The sequence below is a fragment of the Coturnix japonica genome, chromosome 14 (assembly GCF_054131305.1).
Source record: "Coturnix japonica strain WE chromosome 14, WE-NBRP24, whole genome shotgun sequence".
Classification (NCBI taxonomy): Eukaryota; Metazoa; Chordata; class Aves; order Galliformes; family Phasianidae; genus Coturnix; species Coturnix japonica.
In genome coordinates, this window is record NC_140676.1 from 13,035,996 (window position 1) to 13,053,586 (window position 17,591).

The 17,591-nt window shown below is 37.8% G+C and overlaps 1 protein-coding gene across 5 annotated transcripts in view; it reads right to left on the reverse strand.

Moving 5' to 3' along the window:
- THSD4 (thrombospondin type 1 domain containing 4) overlaps positions 1-17,591 on the reverse strand; it is a 237,742-nt gene that overhangs the window by 14,582 nt on the left and 205,569 nt on the right. For all 5 annotated transcript variants that reach the window (XM_015872714.3, XM_085515675.1, XM_015872715.3 and 2 more), the window contains 6 exons: positions 15,509-15,684; positions 11,799-11,895; positions 10,675-10,917; positions 9,774-9,903; positions 7,980-8,184; positions 6,723-6,896 (listed from right to left, as the gene is read on the reverse strand). In XM_015872714.3, coding sequence (XP_015728200.2) covers positions 6,723-6,896; positions 7,980-8,184; positions 9,774-9,903; positions 10,675-10,917; positions 11,799-11,895; positions 15,509-15,684 — 1,025 coding nt within the window. The remainder of the gene's footprint in view (positions 1-6,722; positions 6,897-7,979; positions 8,185-9,773; positions 9,904-10,674; positions 10,918-11,798; positions 11,896-15,508; positions 15,685-17,591) is intronic.

Genomic DNA, 17,591 nt, shown 5'->3' on the forward strand with positions numbered 1-17,591 from the left:
AAAAAAGAATTAAAAAGATATCAATGTTCTGACAGCTGCCAGAAAACAATTTTGACATCAGACCAAGAACACGAAGACAGTTGATGCTAACTTGAAAAACTGTAAGTGGAAGCCTGAAATTTTGTCCCACCCACAGGGAATGATGGAGCAAGTAAAAGCCTTGAAATTATGCCAGTTCCCTTTCACTAATGCACCAGTTCTACTCATTGCCCTCCACTGGGACAAGTACAGCTCATGGGAAAGAAGCAGGAACAAACCTACCATCCAACTCTAGAGTTTTTCTAAGCAGTTATAGCCAATTTTGTTCCTGTAAATGTTCTCCAGTTTGGGTAGGATTTGCCTACTACAGTTAAACCTTCACCTTCATATGCAGTATGTAAGATGCATTATTCTATCAATGTTACACTACTGCAAAAAATGAAACTGAAAACCCATTTATGAAACATCTTAGCATTATTTGCCTTCTGAAAAGGCTGGTGTCATTACCCTCTCAGATAACAGATTTTAGAGAGATTTCGTAAGCCCTGTTTTATCGGTACAAAACTAAGCCATGATTTCAGAATCTCACTTCCAGCCACAGTTCCAAGACATGGGATATAAAGAACATTAGCACTGTTGAGAATGGCCTTGATTTTTATTTTTTTTTTTAAAAAGGGGGGAGGGCTGTGTCTGAAGTATCCTTATGTACTGCCAAACTTCAAGATATTGTTACTTAAATGATTTCCCTTCAGAGTGCATCAATGTATATAGTAGATGGTGGATCAGAGGTCAGGCTCCTCCTGTGTTTAGTCCAGCAGACCATCCTTCCTAGGTAACAAAAGTTTTAGCAAATGCTTAAGATACTTCAGCAGCATCATGATTGCTTCTACATATGCACTACTATTTTGCTTGTAAGTGGCTGCTAACACTGTTGCTACTTCTGTATTACTAATGAAATCTGAAGTATTCCAGCTCAGGATAAATAGCACTGGCCTTTAAAGTGGTAAGGATGTCTCAGAGCACCAGTAGGGCTGACTGGCCCTGACAAGCCTTACCTGTGGTCTCCACTTAGACCTTCTGCTCACGAGCCCAGGGACTTTGCCATGGGCCTCACTGAACCTTCACCCTTGGAACTGCTTCCCAGCTTGATCTTAACCCCGTCGCATCACCATGGGCCTGCCTAGCAATCTCTGGTCTATATCTGACTCTGGTTACTGGACATATCCTGCATTAATTTCTCAGCTTGATCTTGGACCTGCCTCACCACCATGACCTTCTCTCTTTAGGACTCCTCGGTGCCCCTGGCTGCTCTGGTCACCAAACTGGGTTGCTGCAGGCCTTGGCTGGCAAGGATCCTGCCATGATGGCTTTCACATCATGTTTCACTTCAGGTTAAAGAACTGGACAAAGCAGAAAGGCTTTTTATCTATTTATCTAAAAACCTACAGAGTGCATCTACGTACAAAGTTAATGAGTTATAGAAAGCAATCAAAAGTTCAGAAAAGTTCTTGAAGTTCAGAAACAGGTTACATATGTCAATGCAGAGTTGGGCTTGAATAATTAACCCTGCTGAGAAGGCTTTTGGAGTTGATTTCTATTTCTGCAGTGGAGCACCAGTAAAGTTAGTATTGAGTATATGAGCACACTTAACTTGCAGTAGGATGTAAGAAAGAGAAGACGTGGGCTACAGGTAAACAGTGAAAAAGGCTGTCAGTTTTGGGCTCTGGATGACAACATCAATTTGCCTGAATGAGGCAAACCTGGCAGTTAGGAGAAAACAATGGTCACTGAAGGCTGTCCCACCCATGTGTTAGATCCCCCCAAACAAGATGAAGGCCTATATGAGGTTCTTGGTAGGAGAAGAGATAGAGAAATAATAGAACAATAGATTTTAAAGTATTTGACCTTGGAAACAGCAATGCCTCCATACATGATACTGATTTAGTTTGATTTCTGGGAGACATGAAACAGCAGATTATACAAATACTAGAAGTTAAATATATTTAGTATTTTTGTGAACACCAGGTACCTCTGTAATTAACATAATTGTTCTGTGATGAAACACTAATCTGCCTTACTGTAATTCTAATCTTTGCATAATTTCCAGTATTAAGTTACCCATCGTTCTTTTAAAACCAAAGATATGACAGCACTGCACATTCACCAGAGCTCTCTTATCTTCCTTTAAGCAAAGCCGTTTGCTTTTGGCAGTTAGAAGTGGTTTAGAAAGCCTAAAGCAAATGAATTTTGTCAAAGAGAGATCAGCTGAGGAGAAGAAAAAACATTCTCTGTAGGTTTTGGCCACTCTTCTGTCCATGTCTCCTTCAAAACTCTCCTGGCTATGCATTTCATTTTGCAAATCATGAAGTTAGTCACAAATTTATGCATAGAGAACTTCTGCTTTCATATGATTTCCACATGAAATCCACAGAAAATGATATTTAGTTTTGTTTTCAGTTTAAATTGAAAGCAGCGATAATAAAACATAGCAAAACACTTGCACAAGCTTCATGGTGGTCTCTTTGCCTTTATCTTTTCAGGATCTAGGAGGTTTTACTCGAGCTATGCAGATTTTAATAGAAAACTGGGAAAGAAGAGTGTGAGCTGCAATATGCTTTGGTGGTCCCACCTTTGACCTGTCAACATACCCACCTCACCTGTTAGGTAATGTGGGTGTATGAGGAATAAAGCACCAATTTTTACAAAGCACACTGTAATTCTCTAATGAAAGATAATACAGAAGTGTTCTGGAATATACTGGGAACAGTGCAGTTACTCCTTTAAAAATAATCTGCAATGCAGATTGTTTGATCCTTCTGGATTTTAACACCTAAGAACTGTCCATGCTTTGGCTTTTTTTTTCTAAGAATGCTGTAAATCTAAAATGACAAATAAATGAACAGAACAGACAGCAACAAGAAATGAATAAAAAGGCAAGAAGAGGATGCTGCAGATAGTTGGCAGAAAACACTGATGAATCTCCCACTGCTGTAAATCAGAAGAATGCAGTTTTCTGCTTCTGAGCCACGGGAGAACTAATCTTTGCAGAAATTAGAGCTGTCAAACAATCAGTCATGTGAAATGTTTGCAACAATCTCATCTACTCCAGTCAATCTAGTTTTGTTGCTGTATTTTGTTCAGTAAGGTTCATTGGCATTACTTTGCTGATTAAAGCATGCAGATTGGTGGATTTCTGCAGTTTTAATTCCATGCTAAGAGAATTATGAGACAGTGCATTTAAGTACATCATGAAGGTTTGTCTGGATTGCCTAAAGGTAAATAGAGTTAAAGATAATGTAGAAGACAAAGCCATGTAGCTAAATCCAATCCTCCTCGTTTATACTGAAGATACAGAAATGAATGCATATATAAATGTACTACACATGAACACATACAAAGTCAGATATTTTGCTAGAGATTTTTAACCTGTACTCTTTCTTTACCACTGAAATAAGTAAAGAAAATCTGTTTCAAATACAGCCTGGGAAATACGATGACACAGTATTTATAAAGGACAAATAACAGAACTTGTAATTTGTAGAAAATATGTTGGTTGTTCTGAAAGTAAAAGATCCCATCTATTTCCATGGAAACTACAACTGATACAAAAAGCACAACACAATTTGATGGAGAAAACGGTCAGCTACAAAACACTTTTTCAACATGGTCACCAGCTTTAGCTATGCATTTTTGCCAGCAATTAACAACAGCCTGCATGCCACGTTCACAAAAGCTTTTACCTGTGGAGGTGCTCCATTGTCACTGTTGCCACATCATCTACTGCCTCACTGTGCTCACATCCACTGCTTGGTCTCCATTAACATTCAGCAAATGTTAGTGAATGTCAATGGGTGTATTTTTTTCTGCATAGAGAAATTAAATTCCACCCCTCTGCATCATTCACACTTCCATATCAGACACCATTTTGTCAGGCTGCCCCCTGCTGTCACATGTCACATGGCAAACTGTCACAGAATATGGTAGGAAGGTTCACCCCATGTTGCCGTACCACCAACGTCCACATCGGGCATCATGAACCAACGTAATAAAATAGGAGATGTTACTTTTGGAGCAGCCCTCATGCAACAGTTTGTTTTTAAGGGTAAACAGCTTTCGGTTATCAAATTGTGAAATCTGAAACACCAGCAGTAAAGCACAGGGTCATTTTTATGTTCGTATACTGTTTTTCCCGATGCTTCAATAATTAATCAGATTTCTTCGGAAATACCCCAATCATTACATAGTTCTGTACAGCCAACTTTGATCTATATACTGTGCTGAAAGAGAAAGCATGAATTTAGCCCACCTCTGACAGGTCTCTGGAAATCTCTACTTGCTGCATAAGCACCAGTAGACATTAAGTATTTGCAAAACAGGATCAGAAAAGTACGGATCAGGCCTTCTCTTATGACTGTAATCCAGTTTGCGTTCAACCATTTTCAAGTTTGTGTTCTCAAAAGTCAAGACAGGTTCTTTTAGCTCTTATTTCTAGCCATGGCTGTAATGTCAAAACACAATGGGAAAGACTGTTCTGTGGTATTTACATCTGGGCCTTGAAGTAAGCATGTAATAAATCTCACAAAGAAGGTCTGTTCTTGTGAGATTTCCACCACAGTTTTGCAGACTCAACAGGTTTGAACAAGCTTTCTTTAACCATCTGAACTTTTGGCTGCTTATCTGAACCTTCTGTGGGCTGCCCATCACTGATCTATGCTTACTGCTGAAATGTGGCTTGGCTTAAAGTATTTTTTACAGAACTGTTTGGGGAGATTACGCATACAAAGGCTGTACAACTGGGAACACCCATTCCTACTCCACAACAAAATTCGCCTATTCTGTGTCTTTCAACAGACATATTGCTCAACAAAGAGAGAAGTCTGATCCCAGAAAGCAGCCGATGAAAGGCACTGTAAGACAGCTAACAGCAAACAGCCTGGCTTTGCAAAACTTTTGGCTGCTCCTACATCGCACCGGCTTTCACTGGAATCACAGACATGAAATGTTCTTGCACATCCTTATTAGGTATGTATAGAAGATTCTGCACATTCCAGTGCTAATCTTTTTTTTCTTTCTTTTTTTTGCTTTTGAAATGAGCTGTTTCTTCCATTCTTCTTTTTGAATCAAACTCCAAACCAATTGCTGGCAGAAGTGATGGTGAATACTGCCAGCTACAGTAGCAAGCATTTGGAAGTAATTAATTTGTTCACTTATAGAAGCTGAGAAGGTAAAAAAAATCCATTATTTACTCTTTGACCCTAAGACATTTGCTGTAAGAAAAAGCTCTGGTATTTTCTACACTACCTGCTTCAATTCTACATCTCATTTAATACATACAAATAAGCATAATAACATTCTGCAGTTTCAACCTTCAGCTACAGAAAGTTCTTTTAATTCTGCAGCATACAAAATGTCAGTGCAGGATAATAAAGAAAAAAGGATTCTAGAAACTTCATTGGAATGTGTGTGCTTTATGTGGTAGAACTGCATTAGCTGATGATGGTAGCTGCAAATAATTTCCCTCCTCTCCCCCATAAGTCATTTACTCAACAGTAAAATCTATTCCATTTCCATTAATATCTATAATTCAATGGATACCTTCCTGCCATTGCTATGCAAGAATGTACACTGAGTGAGTAACAATTTGGACAGAAAGCTCAAATTATAACTGCAAATAACTTACTACTCTATTAGTGTGGATTTTTTTCTCTATAAAATATATTTGAGTTGTCTGGAAGTTAAAAGTTCTGCAGGTCTCTAATTTTAGCCAAACTTGATCAAACTTTTCATATCAGGTATGGTTATGACTTGTGAAGCTCCTCACCATTCTCTACATCTGAAAGGTGATGCAGATCTTCTGAGTGCTCAGATTTGTGCATTATCCTGGATTTTGGAGATTCTACCAAAACGATATAAATAACAAATCTGTGAAGTTAAGAAACCTTTGTTTCCATGAGTGAAATTAATTCCTGCCAAAACAATCAGTCGAAGAAAAGGGAGATATAATCAGGATTTCATAAAGAGTGAAAACTTGGTGTGAGGGTAGATGAAATCTGGTATGTAGTCATCCATGAGAGAGACCAAAATACCAATTTTGTCTTAGCTCAAGTTCATCAGCCTTTTAATGAAAGCATCTAAGTACCAACACTGAACAACTTCTTGGAACCTAGACATCAAACAAGGTACATCACCACTCTTGGTACTGTTTTCATGCTCAGAGTCAGACTCGCTGGAATTAAAAAATATATATATATTAATGAAATACATAAAGTCTGAATTCAACCTTTCCTGAGTTTATGAAGTTGTCCTCCTCTTTTAAAAGCTACAGGAAAATTGTTTTATGATTTCAACTTAAAGCCAGACATCAGACCTCAAACTTCCTTCACTTATAGAAGCGGTAGGGAAACTCCTAAGATCTGAAGCTTAAGACTAGGGGCTAAGCAAGGCAGAATGATAAATCTCAGCTCACTCAGTATTTGGGGAAGTTCAGACACAGACCGAATACTAAACCCAGATGTTCAGCCATGCACACACAATCTATGCATTCTTGTATCTAACACAATCTCACAGTGCCCTTGAGGCCCTTATTTTTTGTATGTTCTTGCCTGTTCTACAGATCAAAGACAAACATGGAAAACACATCCGCTCCTTCTATGGCTACATACATTTATATTTTTTAAAAATTCTGATGTATCTAAGTAGGTTCAGAAGATTCTGCAGTACATAAAGACAATGAGAAGCCTTACCCTGTCACTCCATTCTGTAAGAAACCAGCTCTTAGCACATGGTCCCATGTCACAGTTCTCAATATCATTTGGCCGCAGCTTCATGTTACATTCCTCATCATCAACAATATCTCCAAGGTTGCTGACACATTTCACATCTCGAGTCCTCTGCCCCACTCCACAGGGTACTGAGCACTGTAACAAACAGGTTGCATCAGGACTCTATACAAAATCTATCACATCATACATAGCTCATTTACTCCTAACAACATACCAGAGAATCATCTTAGATTTAGGAATGGGGAATAAAAAATGCGTTAGTAGTTTAAAAATCATATTTTCAGTCTGAGCATTCTACTGTATACTATGTAGATATATTTGAAAAATATAAAATCAAATCCTATCTCCAATGAGCCACACTGTATCTGATCAAAATGAACTGCTGGTATTTGAATAACATACGATGTATTCTGCAAAACTTTGATCTTGGTCTACACAGATAGAAAGGTAAAGAAAAGATAAACATCTTTTGAATCCCTGCTAAAAGTTAAGGCCTTCCACTCTCTTTTCTTCACCCAGTTGGAATTTTTCATGGTCTACCTACCCACATGTTTCAGAAAACTTGTAGAAGTTTCTTGCTTTGTTTCATGTCTAACTGAAAGAAATTTGTTTATCACTACACCTAAAACACCAGAGTATTTCCCTTGTCTACACAACAGCCATAGAAGTATCGAGGATGGTTGTCATGTTGGCCAGAACCTCTGTAAACAAGAAAGTGAGAAATTAAAGCTCAAAACTGTATTATTCACATTTATCTGAGAACCACAGCATAGTCTCAAACTAATTACAGTTACAACAACTACTGACTGTCTCTATACTTAACACACACGTAAGGCTAAATCAGTCCTCTAACCATACTCCATATGCTAAGAAAATCCATCAGTTCTTCACCACAGGCAAACCTACCAGCCTTCTTCCAACTTAACTTCATACAGTATTTTTAAAAAGTAATCATTGTTCAGAAAGTTTAAGTGCTTCTGCACACAGATATCTGTGTGTTTTATTCCACACAATCATTCTTTTTCACCTCTTGAAAGCATTGACTGTCACAGTCATGTAGGTTATTTCTGAACTACTATTTCCTTATTTCCAGGGCTACTCACATTCTGCTTCCTTGCTTTAAAGAAAACCAAATTTAATTTATATTTGCTGATAAGTGTGAGAAAATACTTATTCCTTTCTGAGGTTTTATGCTCCGAATGAATTAATCTTACTTACTGAAGTCCACTCCGTCCTAATCTGCCATTCACTGCAGATCTTCAGCTGGCAGGTGCTGGTGGTCTCTGGTTTCTCCAGGTGATGACAGCGGTACTGCTGAACTGTCAAGGTACGGTTGGCATATATTTGCCTACACAAGATCTGTCGATGCTGCATACCAAGGCCACATGTTTTACTGCACTCCGACCATTCCCCGATGTCCCAACTAAAGAAAAGGAAAAAAAAAACCCAAAAAACAACAAACCTAAGAGGTCAGCTTTTTCAATTAAGACTCTTAAGATTCATCTACTGCTAATACCAATAGTACTCTAAGGACATGATTCTAATTGAAACAACACTTAAAACTTTGCATGCAAAGCAATCACTTGTGAAGATAACATTCTATACCTGCAAACAATCTGGCTGCAATGGGTGGTACTAATAAGCACGTGTTTAGATCGTATGATTCATGGTTTCAAAGCATATTACAAACATTAATCTACTAATAGCTGTGTTGTTTTGTTGTATGTTTTTTCATTTTAAAGAATTATCTATAATAAATATTTCTACTGTAATGATACCTTCTACAAATTTAAATCATATTGCATGTTTTTTTCCTGAACTCACAAAGATAACCTATCCCATAAAGGCATTCATTCATCAGTAAAACTGAAATGGGAAATGATCAATGAATACAGAATCACAGGATGGCGCCAGTTGGAAGGGACCTCAATGATCATGAATCTCCAACCGCCCCTCGCTGCAGGCAGGGCCACCAACCTCCACATTTAATACCAGACCAGGCTGTCCAGGGCCACATCCAACCTGGCCTTGAACACCTCCAGGGAGAGAAGAAAAACATCCCTAGATACACTTTCCTAATTACAACACACATTTCACTTCATTTCTTTCATCTTTTTGTATAAACATTACATTTTTCCTGTTCAATTTTAGTTTCAGGCATAACACACAAGGAAGGGAAATATCTGAATAGTTTAAACATTTTATTTTAGAACTCCTGTGGAGAATGAGTGAAATCCTTGTGCTCTTCCTAGTATTTATATTTTGATATAAAAAATTACAAATAAATATTATTTTAAAATAAATATTTACATATCTCTGTTTATAGTCTTGATATTGATCTCTAAAAAAAAATGAGAAAAAATAAAAAGGAATTGATATGTGTTGTCGGAAAGAAAAAGTTGAGAAAAATGAATTATGATAGAAAAAATCTCCAAGTTGCACCAGAAGAGTCAGATCTGAGCCTGTGACACGGGGAGCTCTAGAAGCAAGGGTACCACTTTTAAATCCAGACTTTGAGATCAGCTGAAGAACTTATGAATTCCAGAAGAGGTCATGTTTATGACTGTTGTGAGTTCTGTCAGGTAAATCTACTCTTTAAATATAACACCACACAATGAACAGGCAAGGTACTACAGCCCACCGATCCTCCATGAGATGATGTAACATACAGAGCCTCTTCTTTAGACAGGTATTTGCAGAAGGCTGGCACTTGGTATAAAAAAGGTTCCCATAAAGAGATCACAGGTATAGTGTGTGTGACTGAATAACCACACAAAACTGAGAAATTACTGGGCTCACTTGGTGACAACTTCCCTTTTGATTTCTCTGAATGCTACTCCTACAAACAAAATGGATGAAGACAAATCACTGAAGGAAAAAATATGCTCTGCACTTCATAAAGTTAGGTGCATGGTGCCTAGAAGTTCAAACTAGTTTCCTACTCCAGATATTCTCATGTAAAACTGCAATGACACTGGATTATTTCACTTGACTTAAACTACAGTATCTTACAAAGCTGGACATGGGAAGATGTTGCAGGCCTCCTCTTCTGGAATAGGTTTGGTGCTGCTATCACAGTAATTCTCAGGAACTTCCTCATGTGTGACTCTGTTGACACAGTGGAAAACTGGGTATTGGGACCCTGAAATGAAAATTAGATGGTACATGGCAAAAAATTCTGCAATATAAGCTGTTTATAGCAATAGAATCTAAAACAGATGCAGAAAGGAAAAGCATAACATGCACAGCCTAACGAGAAAATCCACACTAAGTTTTTATCCAAAACTCAAATGTACATGAAAGCTGTACTGCCTACATTGTAATATAAAGCAAAGTGTTCAGTACACAGAAAGTACAGCACTGCTTTGTAGGGAAAGCTAAGAAAACATCTCAATTTTGTTTCAGCAATGTTCAAGGAAGATATATCTGATGGAAGCCCTGCAGAACTGTCCTGTAAAGATCAGAAAACTGTTGACAAAGAGACAAAAAGCATGAAGGGTCTATCAGACAAAAGCTACACTGAGAAGCCAAACTGAAGTATAAGGAATGATGAAGAGCACTGAGGAAAGCTGCTGTGTACCAAAGGGTGTAAAAGAGCAGCCTGATAAAAAAATCCTGAAATATGTACCTCCAGGAGCAAATGCTGCATTCCCTTTTAATTTATGCAATTTGTACTTTGGTTCTTTGTAATTTTTCTATTTCTGCTGATTTAAATGAAGTGCACTTCATAATACAGGTGCAGTTTTCTGTTTATAATTTAACAGAAAACACCAGACCTATCAATGCTTTGTGCAGCTATGTTGCTGAATTGCTGACTATTCACACTGCTGCTTCCCTCTGCACTTCTCCTCTCCAACACCGGAATTCTGCTGTATCTATTCTATTCTCTGTGAATGCTGTATGAAGCACTTACCTTTCCCACATGTAGTGGTACACTCAGTTTTTCCAATCTGTTTCCAGTTGTATTCTCGGTTTTGTCTCGATAGCTGCACAGCAGGCACCTGGTTTTCTGGCTGATGAGAAGGAAACCTTCCTGGCTGAATAACTGGAAAAGTTCCAACCGACTGTCCAGTGAGAGTGTCTGTCTCCCTATGCAAATCCTCCTCGTCGTGATTTGTACTTTCAGGCATTTCTAACTGACCATTCAAGGGCTCCCCTGATGATGGAAAACATGTTGAATAAAAAGGAACATAATGAACCTCACGTGCAACTATCAATCTGTTTTCATCCACTAATAATCAGTACATTGGAGTATCATTAAACATGAAAGCAGCTTTTATTTCCTATGCAGAGACTCCCTAATATTGGTCTATGAAGACTGCAGTGTTTTAAACTAAAACAACCAAGTCTTAGCCAGCAAACACATTAAGAACTGAAGACTCTCTGATCACACTGTAAAAATAATGCAACCTGACAACATTTTCCAAAGCATTTTTTCTAACATACTCTGCATTCTGTGCCTCCTCAGATCACAGTACAGCTGTCCTTCATTACCAACAGACTGCATAAAAACTTAGAAATTTGTCGGGCATGAACAGTAAAAGTTGAAAATTTACAAATCAGTTTTGTCCTGCTTCAGAACTTCCTATTGCTAAACACAATAACCTCTCCACAGCACAGAATCAGGAGTATAATCTGTCCAAATTCTAGCTTAGGGAGGTACCAGTTCTCTGGTTGGGAGAGGAAAGCAAAAATGAGGAGGATTGTTTTAAATTAGCTCAAACTCTGAAAAGAAAAATCAGGTACGATCTTGTTTCTGAGATAAGGCTACAACAATCCAGCTCGAGGAAAGCCATAGTTAACATTTTAAGAACAAAACTATTGCTGAAAATAGAAATCCATGATGAGATTCCCAGCTACTAAGGTCAGCAGAAATTCACTTAAGTTAACAAATCTATGCAGACTTCAATTTCAGTGAGCAGGGTGAAATCCTGGGCCTTTCCCAAATTGTTTACACAGAACTTAATGGTACAGATTTCTCCAATAGTTTATTGGGTAAAAGAATGTTCTAGGTAATAGGAAATAGTAGCATTTTACCTGGCCTCCTGTGAGCAAGCAACTGAGGACTGATGACATTGTCTCCTGGAATGATATATTCATAATGTATACCTGGGTTAGGCTGCTGATGTATCATCTAAAAAGAAAAACAGCCGTAAATTCACTCCTTCCAGTCATTATATTACTAATGCTGAAAAATGGACTTCAACTGATCAACTGTGTAACATTATTTACCATTGGTCATTACAGAAATAATGCCTAATGATCATGTCTAAAAGTGGAAAAATAAGAAAACACAGGTGATCGTGTTTGTAAACTGAGAAAGCTTGTGATGGCAGATAAACTGTTTCTCTAAACCTTCTTTAAAAAGCACAGGTCTGACAGGCTGTAGCTGAGGGTAGATGCAGTGGGCAGGGCCCACCCTGGCCTGGGCAGTCCTGCAGTCATCAAAACACGGACAGGATGAGCTTGGCAGATGCCTCAGGAAACACGAGCAAGGAAGAAACAAAGCAGAGAAAAACAAGTGCCACAGACTTTGACCTACAGACCAAGCTGCCTTTTTTAAGGCTTATCAGATACACCCAAACAGAACACATGCAAATGAAACAGTTCATTTTTATCATCATGCAGGTACCCCTACACCACTCAGTGGTGTCTGAACAACCAGCTAGCTAAGTTACTAACAGTATATTACTCTCATCATATGCATTACTCAACAAAGCTTAAGTGAACAGATTATAAAGGCCCACATACTTGTCAGGGCAACTGGAGAGTGCCTGTGCACCCTTCCTGCATTCTTCCATGGTCATCTGCAACTGAATGAAGATATAACGTACTTGCAGACACAGTCCTTCCTCACTGCTTTACAGAAGGCCACAACAACTCTTTCAAGTGTTCCTTATGAACACAGGTAAGAATTTAAGCTTTGAATGAAAACAAACACAAGTGTTTTCAGAAAGCTGCTGCACAACCCCATGCAAGTTGACATGACCACACCTCAAAGGCAGCTTTTGTGCGCTTACATAAGCAAACAGACATAATAAAGCCTAAGAAGACACAATTTTATCAAAGTTTTAAAAACAGGCAGCAGAATAAATATCTAAATAAAAAAATATATAATATTATACATATAATATGACGCATATATAATACATACATATATAAATAAAAATAATTAAATCAATAAAACTCCAGAGCTTGCAGTAGTTCTCTTGTCCCAACAAACCATGAGCCAAAAGGGAAAGAATCATGCTATGCCACTGGCTTTATGACCTGCAATGGATTTATGCCTCAGGCTTTCAATAATCTGTCACACCAATTAACACCAACTAAAGATGCAGACGTTTCTTTTTCCTTATGCTAGAATCACTTTTTCCTCGCCAAGCATAACAGCTAAACCATTCTGTAAACTACATCCCTTGGAGACCATCTACTTTAAACCTTTAAACCATTTGATGATACATTATCTGTAGCATTTTCTGTAAGGGCTGGTCCTTCCAACATTGCTTTGTTATTTAAAAATACACCCTTTTTGTCTTCAGTGCTGAAAGAACTGAGCATTGAGGAGTTGACTGCCAAGTACCCCTCACCTTCCTGCACCAGGACCCCCTTCTAAAGATGGTTCCAGGACCAGCTTCCCAATTGTTTCCATGGTTTTTCTGCCACGTTTCTCCAACAGCTTACAGGCACATTACAGAGAGCTTAACTAATGAAGTCCCTATGAAAATATTGTAATAGTTTTCCCATAGAGAGGATGGAATTATACAACACTGTTGCTTTTGAGACAGTTGACTGAAGTCTTTGTAGCAATGCACACCTCACACTTGTAAAGCATTTCTTAAAATCTCGCCAATGAAACCTGCTGTAACTTAATTTTATTGAGAAAGGAGGAAAGACTGCATGATCTCAGCAAAGAGACAAAAATTCATTTGGAGTTCCCATCTGGAAATCTTATCATTTTTCTACACAGACTAAAGATGTAGACTACAGATGAAAACAATTGCATGCAGGACAAAGACTGAAGGAAGACACTATCTGTGTGACTACGTATTTCAAACTTGTAGAAGAGGCTGCGTCACTCTGACCCTTAGCTTTCTTTCAGCTAACACTCTTCCAACAGTGTGCAAAGATAAATATGGAAAGACAAGAAGACCGTATGCTGTCAGCTTATAATGAATTCTAATATTCCTCATATCTACAAGAAACATCTCAGATAACAGTCCCATTAAATTAGATTTGACAATCCACAGTAGCAGCCACTACTGAAAAAGTAATAAAGCTGTGTCCATCGTGCCAGCTTTACTATACTTACTGTAAAAGGAAAAAAGAAAATACACTAAGTATAAATTTAAACATTAAGATGTGATATACTTAAACTGAAGTCTTTTTACGATACTTATTTAAAAATACCTGCTTAATCCATTTCCTGATCCATTTCTTCCTGGCTCATTATCTAGTAGGCATCAATCAGATAGCAATAAGAACTCAAACCTCAGCTGAGAGCTTTATGTTAATACACAGCAGTGCTTTTTATATAAGCATGGAGTCTGCAGTGCAGAATACAAAAACTCTGCCATTTAATCCTCCAAGCTTTAGCCAAAAAGAAGTGACATTTGTGTAACTATTATTTGCTTCAGCCATACACCATACTGCAGGCAGGGAATAGCTTTGCCAATGTCTAACTTCTTCCAGCTGAGCGACCAGAGTTGTTACACAGGTTGCTCTGAAAGTAATGCCTCCTATTTATTTCCAAGGAAACTACAAAGGATACAAGCAACTCAATAACACTACTTGATAGAGCAAATTCTCACCTACAAAACGCTCTTATTCAACATAGGCACCACCATTAGCTATGCAGTTTCTCCACCCTGCATGCTGTTCTCATAAAAATCTACACCAGCAGAGGTTACCCACTGTTATACAGCTGCTATGATGCTATCATTGCTAGGAAAATATTGTCCATGCAGTCCATCAGTCTGAATAGATGTAAGCCAGAGTGCACCAGACCTGCTCACATTCACTGCTGGGTGCCCATCAATGTTCAGCAAACATCAATGAATGTCAATTGGTGCAATTTTTTCTTCATGGAGGAATTCAATTCCACCCCTTTTCTTCATCCACACTTCCATGTCAGGCACTATTTTTTCAGACTGCCCCTCTGCTGCCATCTGTCACACAGCAACAACATGTAACGGAATACTGGTGGAAATGTTCAGCCTCTACTGCCATACCACCAATGTCCAACTCTGACATTGTGGGCCAGTATAATAATATAGGAGGTATTACTTTCAGAACAGTCCTTGTACTATATTTTTATGAGACAAACTATCCCATTTACTTTTCCACCACTTACTGCACTTAAAGTCCAAAAAATCATCACTCTGTGAGAGGTTTAGTATAGTTTAGGTATTTGCTTCAGATCGCCATAAAATTAAACTACTCCAGATTTGTTTGAATACCAAAGCATACTGGCATCTATGAGCTTCACTTCTACTTTACTAGATCAGTAAAATCAGAGAGAAGAAATCTTCACTGCTATTTATTTCCTGTGATCTGGAGAAAGCTGGGGTTAAGAGAAAGATATAGTAAAATACCCAAACTTATGCTGCAAGAATAAAGACAGTAATAAGTATTGGTATTAAATGTAGTTGAAGTGTTGCATGTAAACACCTTTTTTTTTTTTTTCTTTTTTCCTTTTTTTTTTTTTTTTTCCCTCCCCCATCAGAAAGATTCACCTACAAGAAACTTACATAGACATCGAGGACTTCGTTTGTTGGACCATCAGCTAAAAAGGACTCTCCTGCAGTGCTGGAGATTTCATTTGGGCGTTTATAAGTGAACATCGTCCCACCACCTTCATATCTTCCAGGTCGATCAATTGCCCAATTTCCATTGATGATGGACCGCCCTGATCGACTCCGCAAGGCTGTACAGGATAGGGAGAGAAACACAAGGACTCTGATCAGAAGAAATCACCTTCATGTACTGGAATCCTATCAGATTCCCACATGTATGTTACACCACTGTGTATTCCCTGATCCTGGGGGACAAACGGTATGATAGCTGAAAACAATGTCATATTAACAGTTGTGCAAAAAATAAAATGACAAGCTTAGAAATCTTTGCCTGAATGCTCATATTTTTATGCTGCAAGAAGAGACAAAAAATAGACAGCTTGGAAATGTTTTCCAACAATTTTTCATAGGATGTCATACAAGTATCTCAGCCAGCCAGTGGCATGAATTCAGCACCCAGTCACCAAGAAAGTGATTTCCTTTCCATTGAACCAAATATTTTATGAACAAGATACAACAAAATACAGAAGCAGATAATGAAAACCACTACGTTACACAATGCAGAAGCATCAACAATCAGCTCATGGACACATGAAAATCCTATGCTGACAAATATTCCCATTAGTCTTCATGAAGCCATCTGGCTACTCTTCATTTCCTTTTCATTATATTATCTTTGCCAGAACATCTGCAGATCCCTTATCTCCAGAACCATCTGGAACGATGAGCTACATGAAAATCTCGCAGATGGAAAAGCAACTTGTTAATCAGATAATAGGTAAGGAAATATAAATATGGATTCAATCCCAGAATCACAGAACAGTTTGGTTGGAAGGGACCTTTAAAGATCAATGTCAATATGAAGGTGCATTATATAAGGAAAAATAGGTAGAGAATTACACAAAAACTATCATTATTCTTTTTTACAAATGAGTGGAATTAAAGTATTATTATTAGTTATTAATTATATTATTAATTACAGCATTATTCCTACACTTCAGAACACGTGTTAGTCACTTCATTACTCTTGAGTGCTCCTCTGTTGAAAGAAAATGCTCTGTATGAAGAAAACATTGTATCTATAAAGATGCAGACAAATACATTGATGAAAGGAACAATTATTCCTATCAAAAACATAACAATAAGAGAAAATAGTTTAGAAAATGTTTGTAAATTCAGAGATGATACTTTTCACATGATGAGTCCACAGGACTATTGGCTTTAATGAAACAAGAAGGTATTGCAGTGAGTGCTTTAGTAAGGCTCAAGAAAAAGCTGAACTTCCAGATTTTCCTAAAAGTTATCAAAGTAAATAGCTGCAACGGAACACTGTGATACTCAAGGCTTCAGTCTCACAATATTGTATGCATATTAGGTTAAAGCCTATAACTTGAGCAGATTGTTTTCTAATTGCTAGTTGCATATTCTTAAAGTATCTCAAGAAACTTCTTAGCGTTGGTCGCCACAGAATTCACAGCACACAATAAAAAGTATCTCACTCTAGAGAGCCATTTCTATAACCCTACTAGAAGACTGAGCAACCTGCACACATACAATGTAAGTCAGTTTGCTATTATTAGTATCCCAGTTTGTACACAAAGGTAAGAAAGATCAAATTTGCTTTTTGTTAAAAGGGAAGCAAGGTAGTAACTGAACAGGAAAGGATTTGAAATAGATAAATGAATTTTAAACTTCATATTATTGCATTGCTTTCTATTTATAGTTTAAAGGAAGTATTGTTTCATAGCTTTACATAAAATGTAAGATGTAGAAAGGTTAAAGCTTAAAGCAGCTGGCTACAGCCAACAGAACCTATGAGAAGGAAGCCCCTATTGATGTCAGTCAAAACTGCCATCTTTACTTTCAGGCAGCACACAGAACAGCCCCTGGATCATTTGTCCCCGTAAACAATCTTAAATGGTAAATTTTCATTCTTTTATCTTTCTTTGGTGTTAATAATGAAGCTGTAGACATATGGATGCCTGGGAAACACTGAATCCACAAAACTTTCATTTCAAATCCATCACCTGACAAGTCC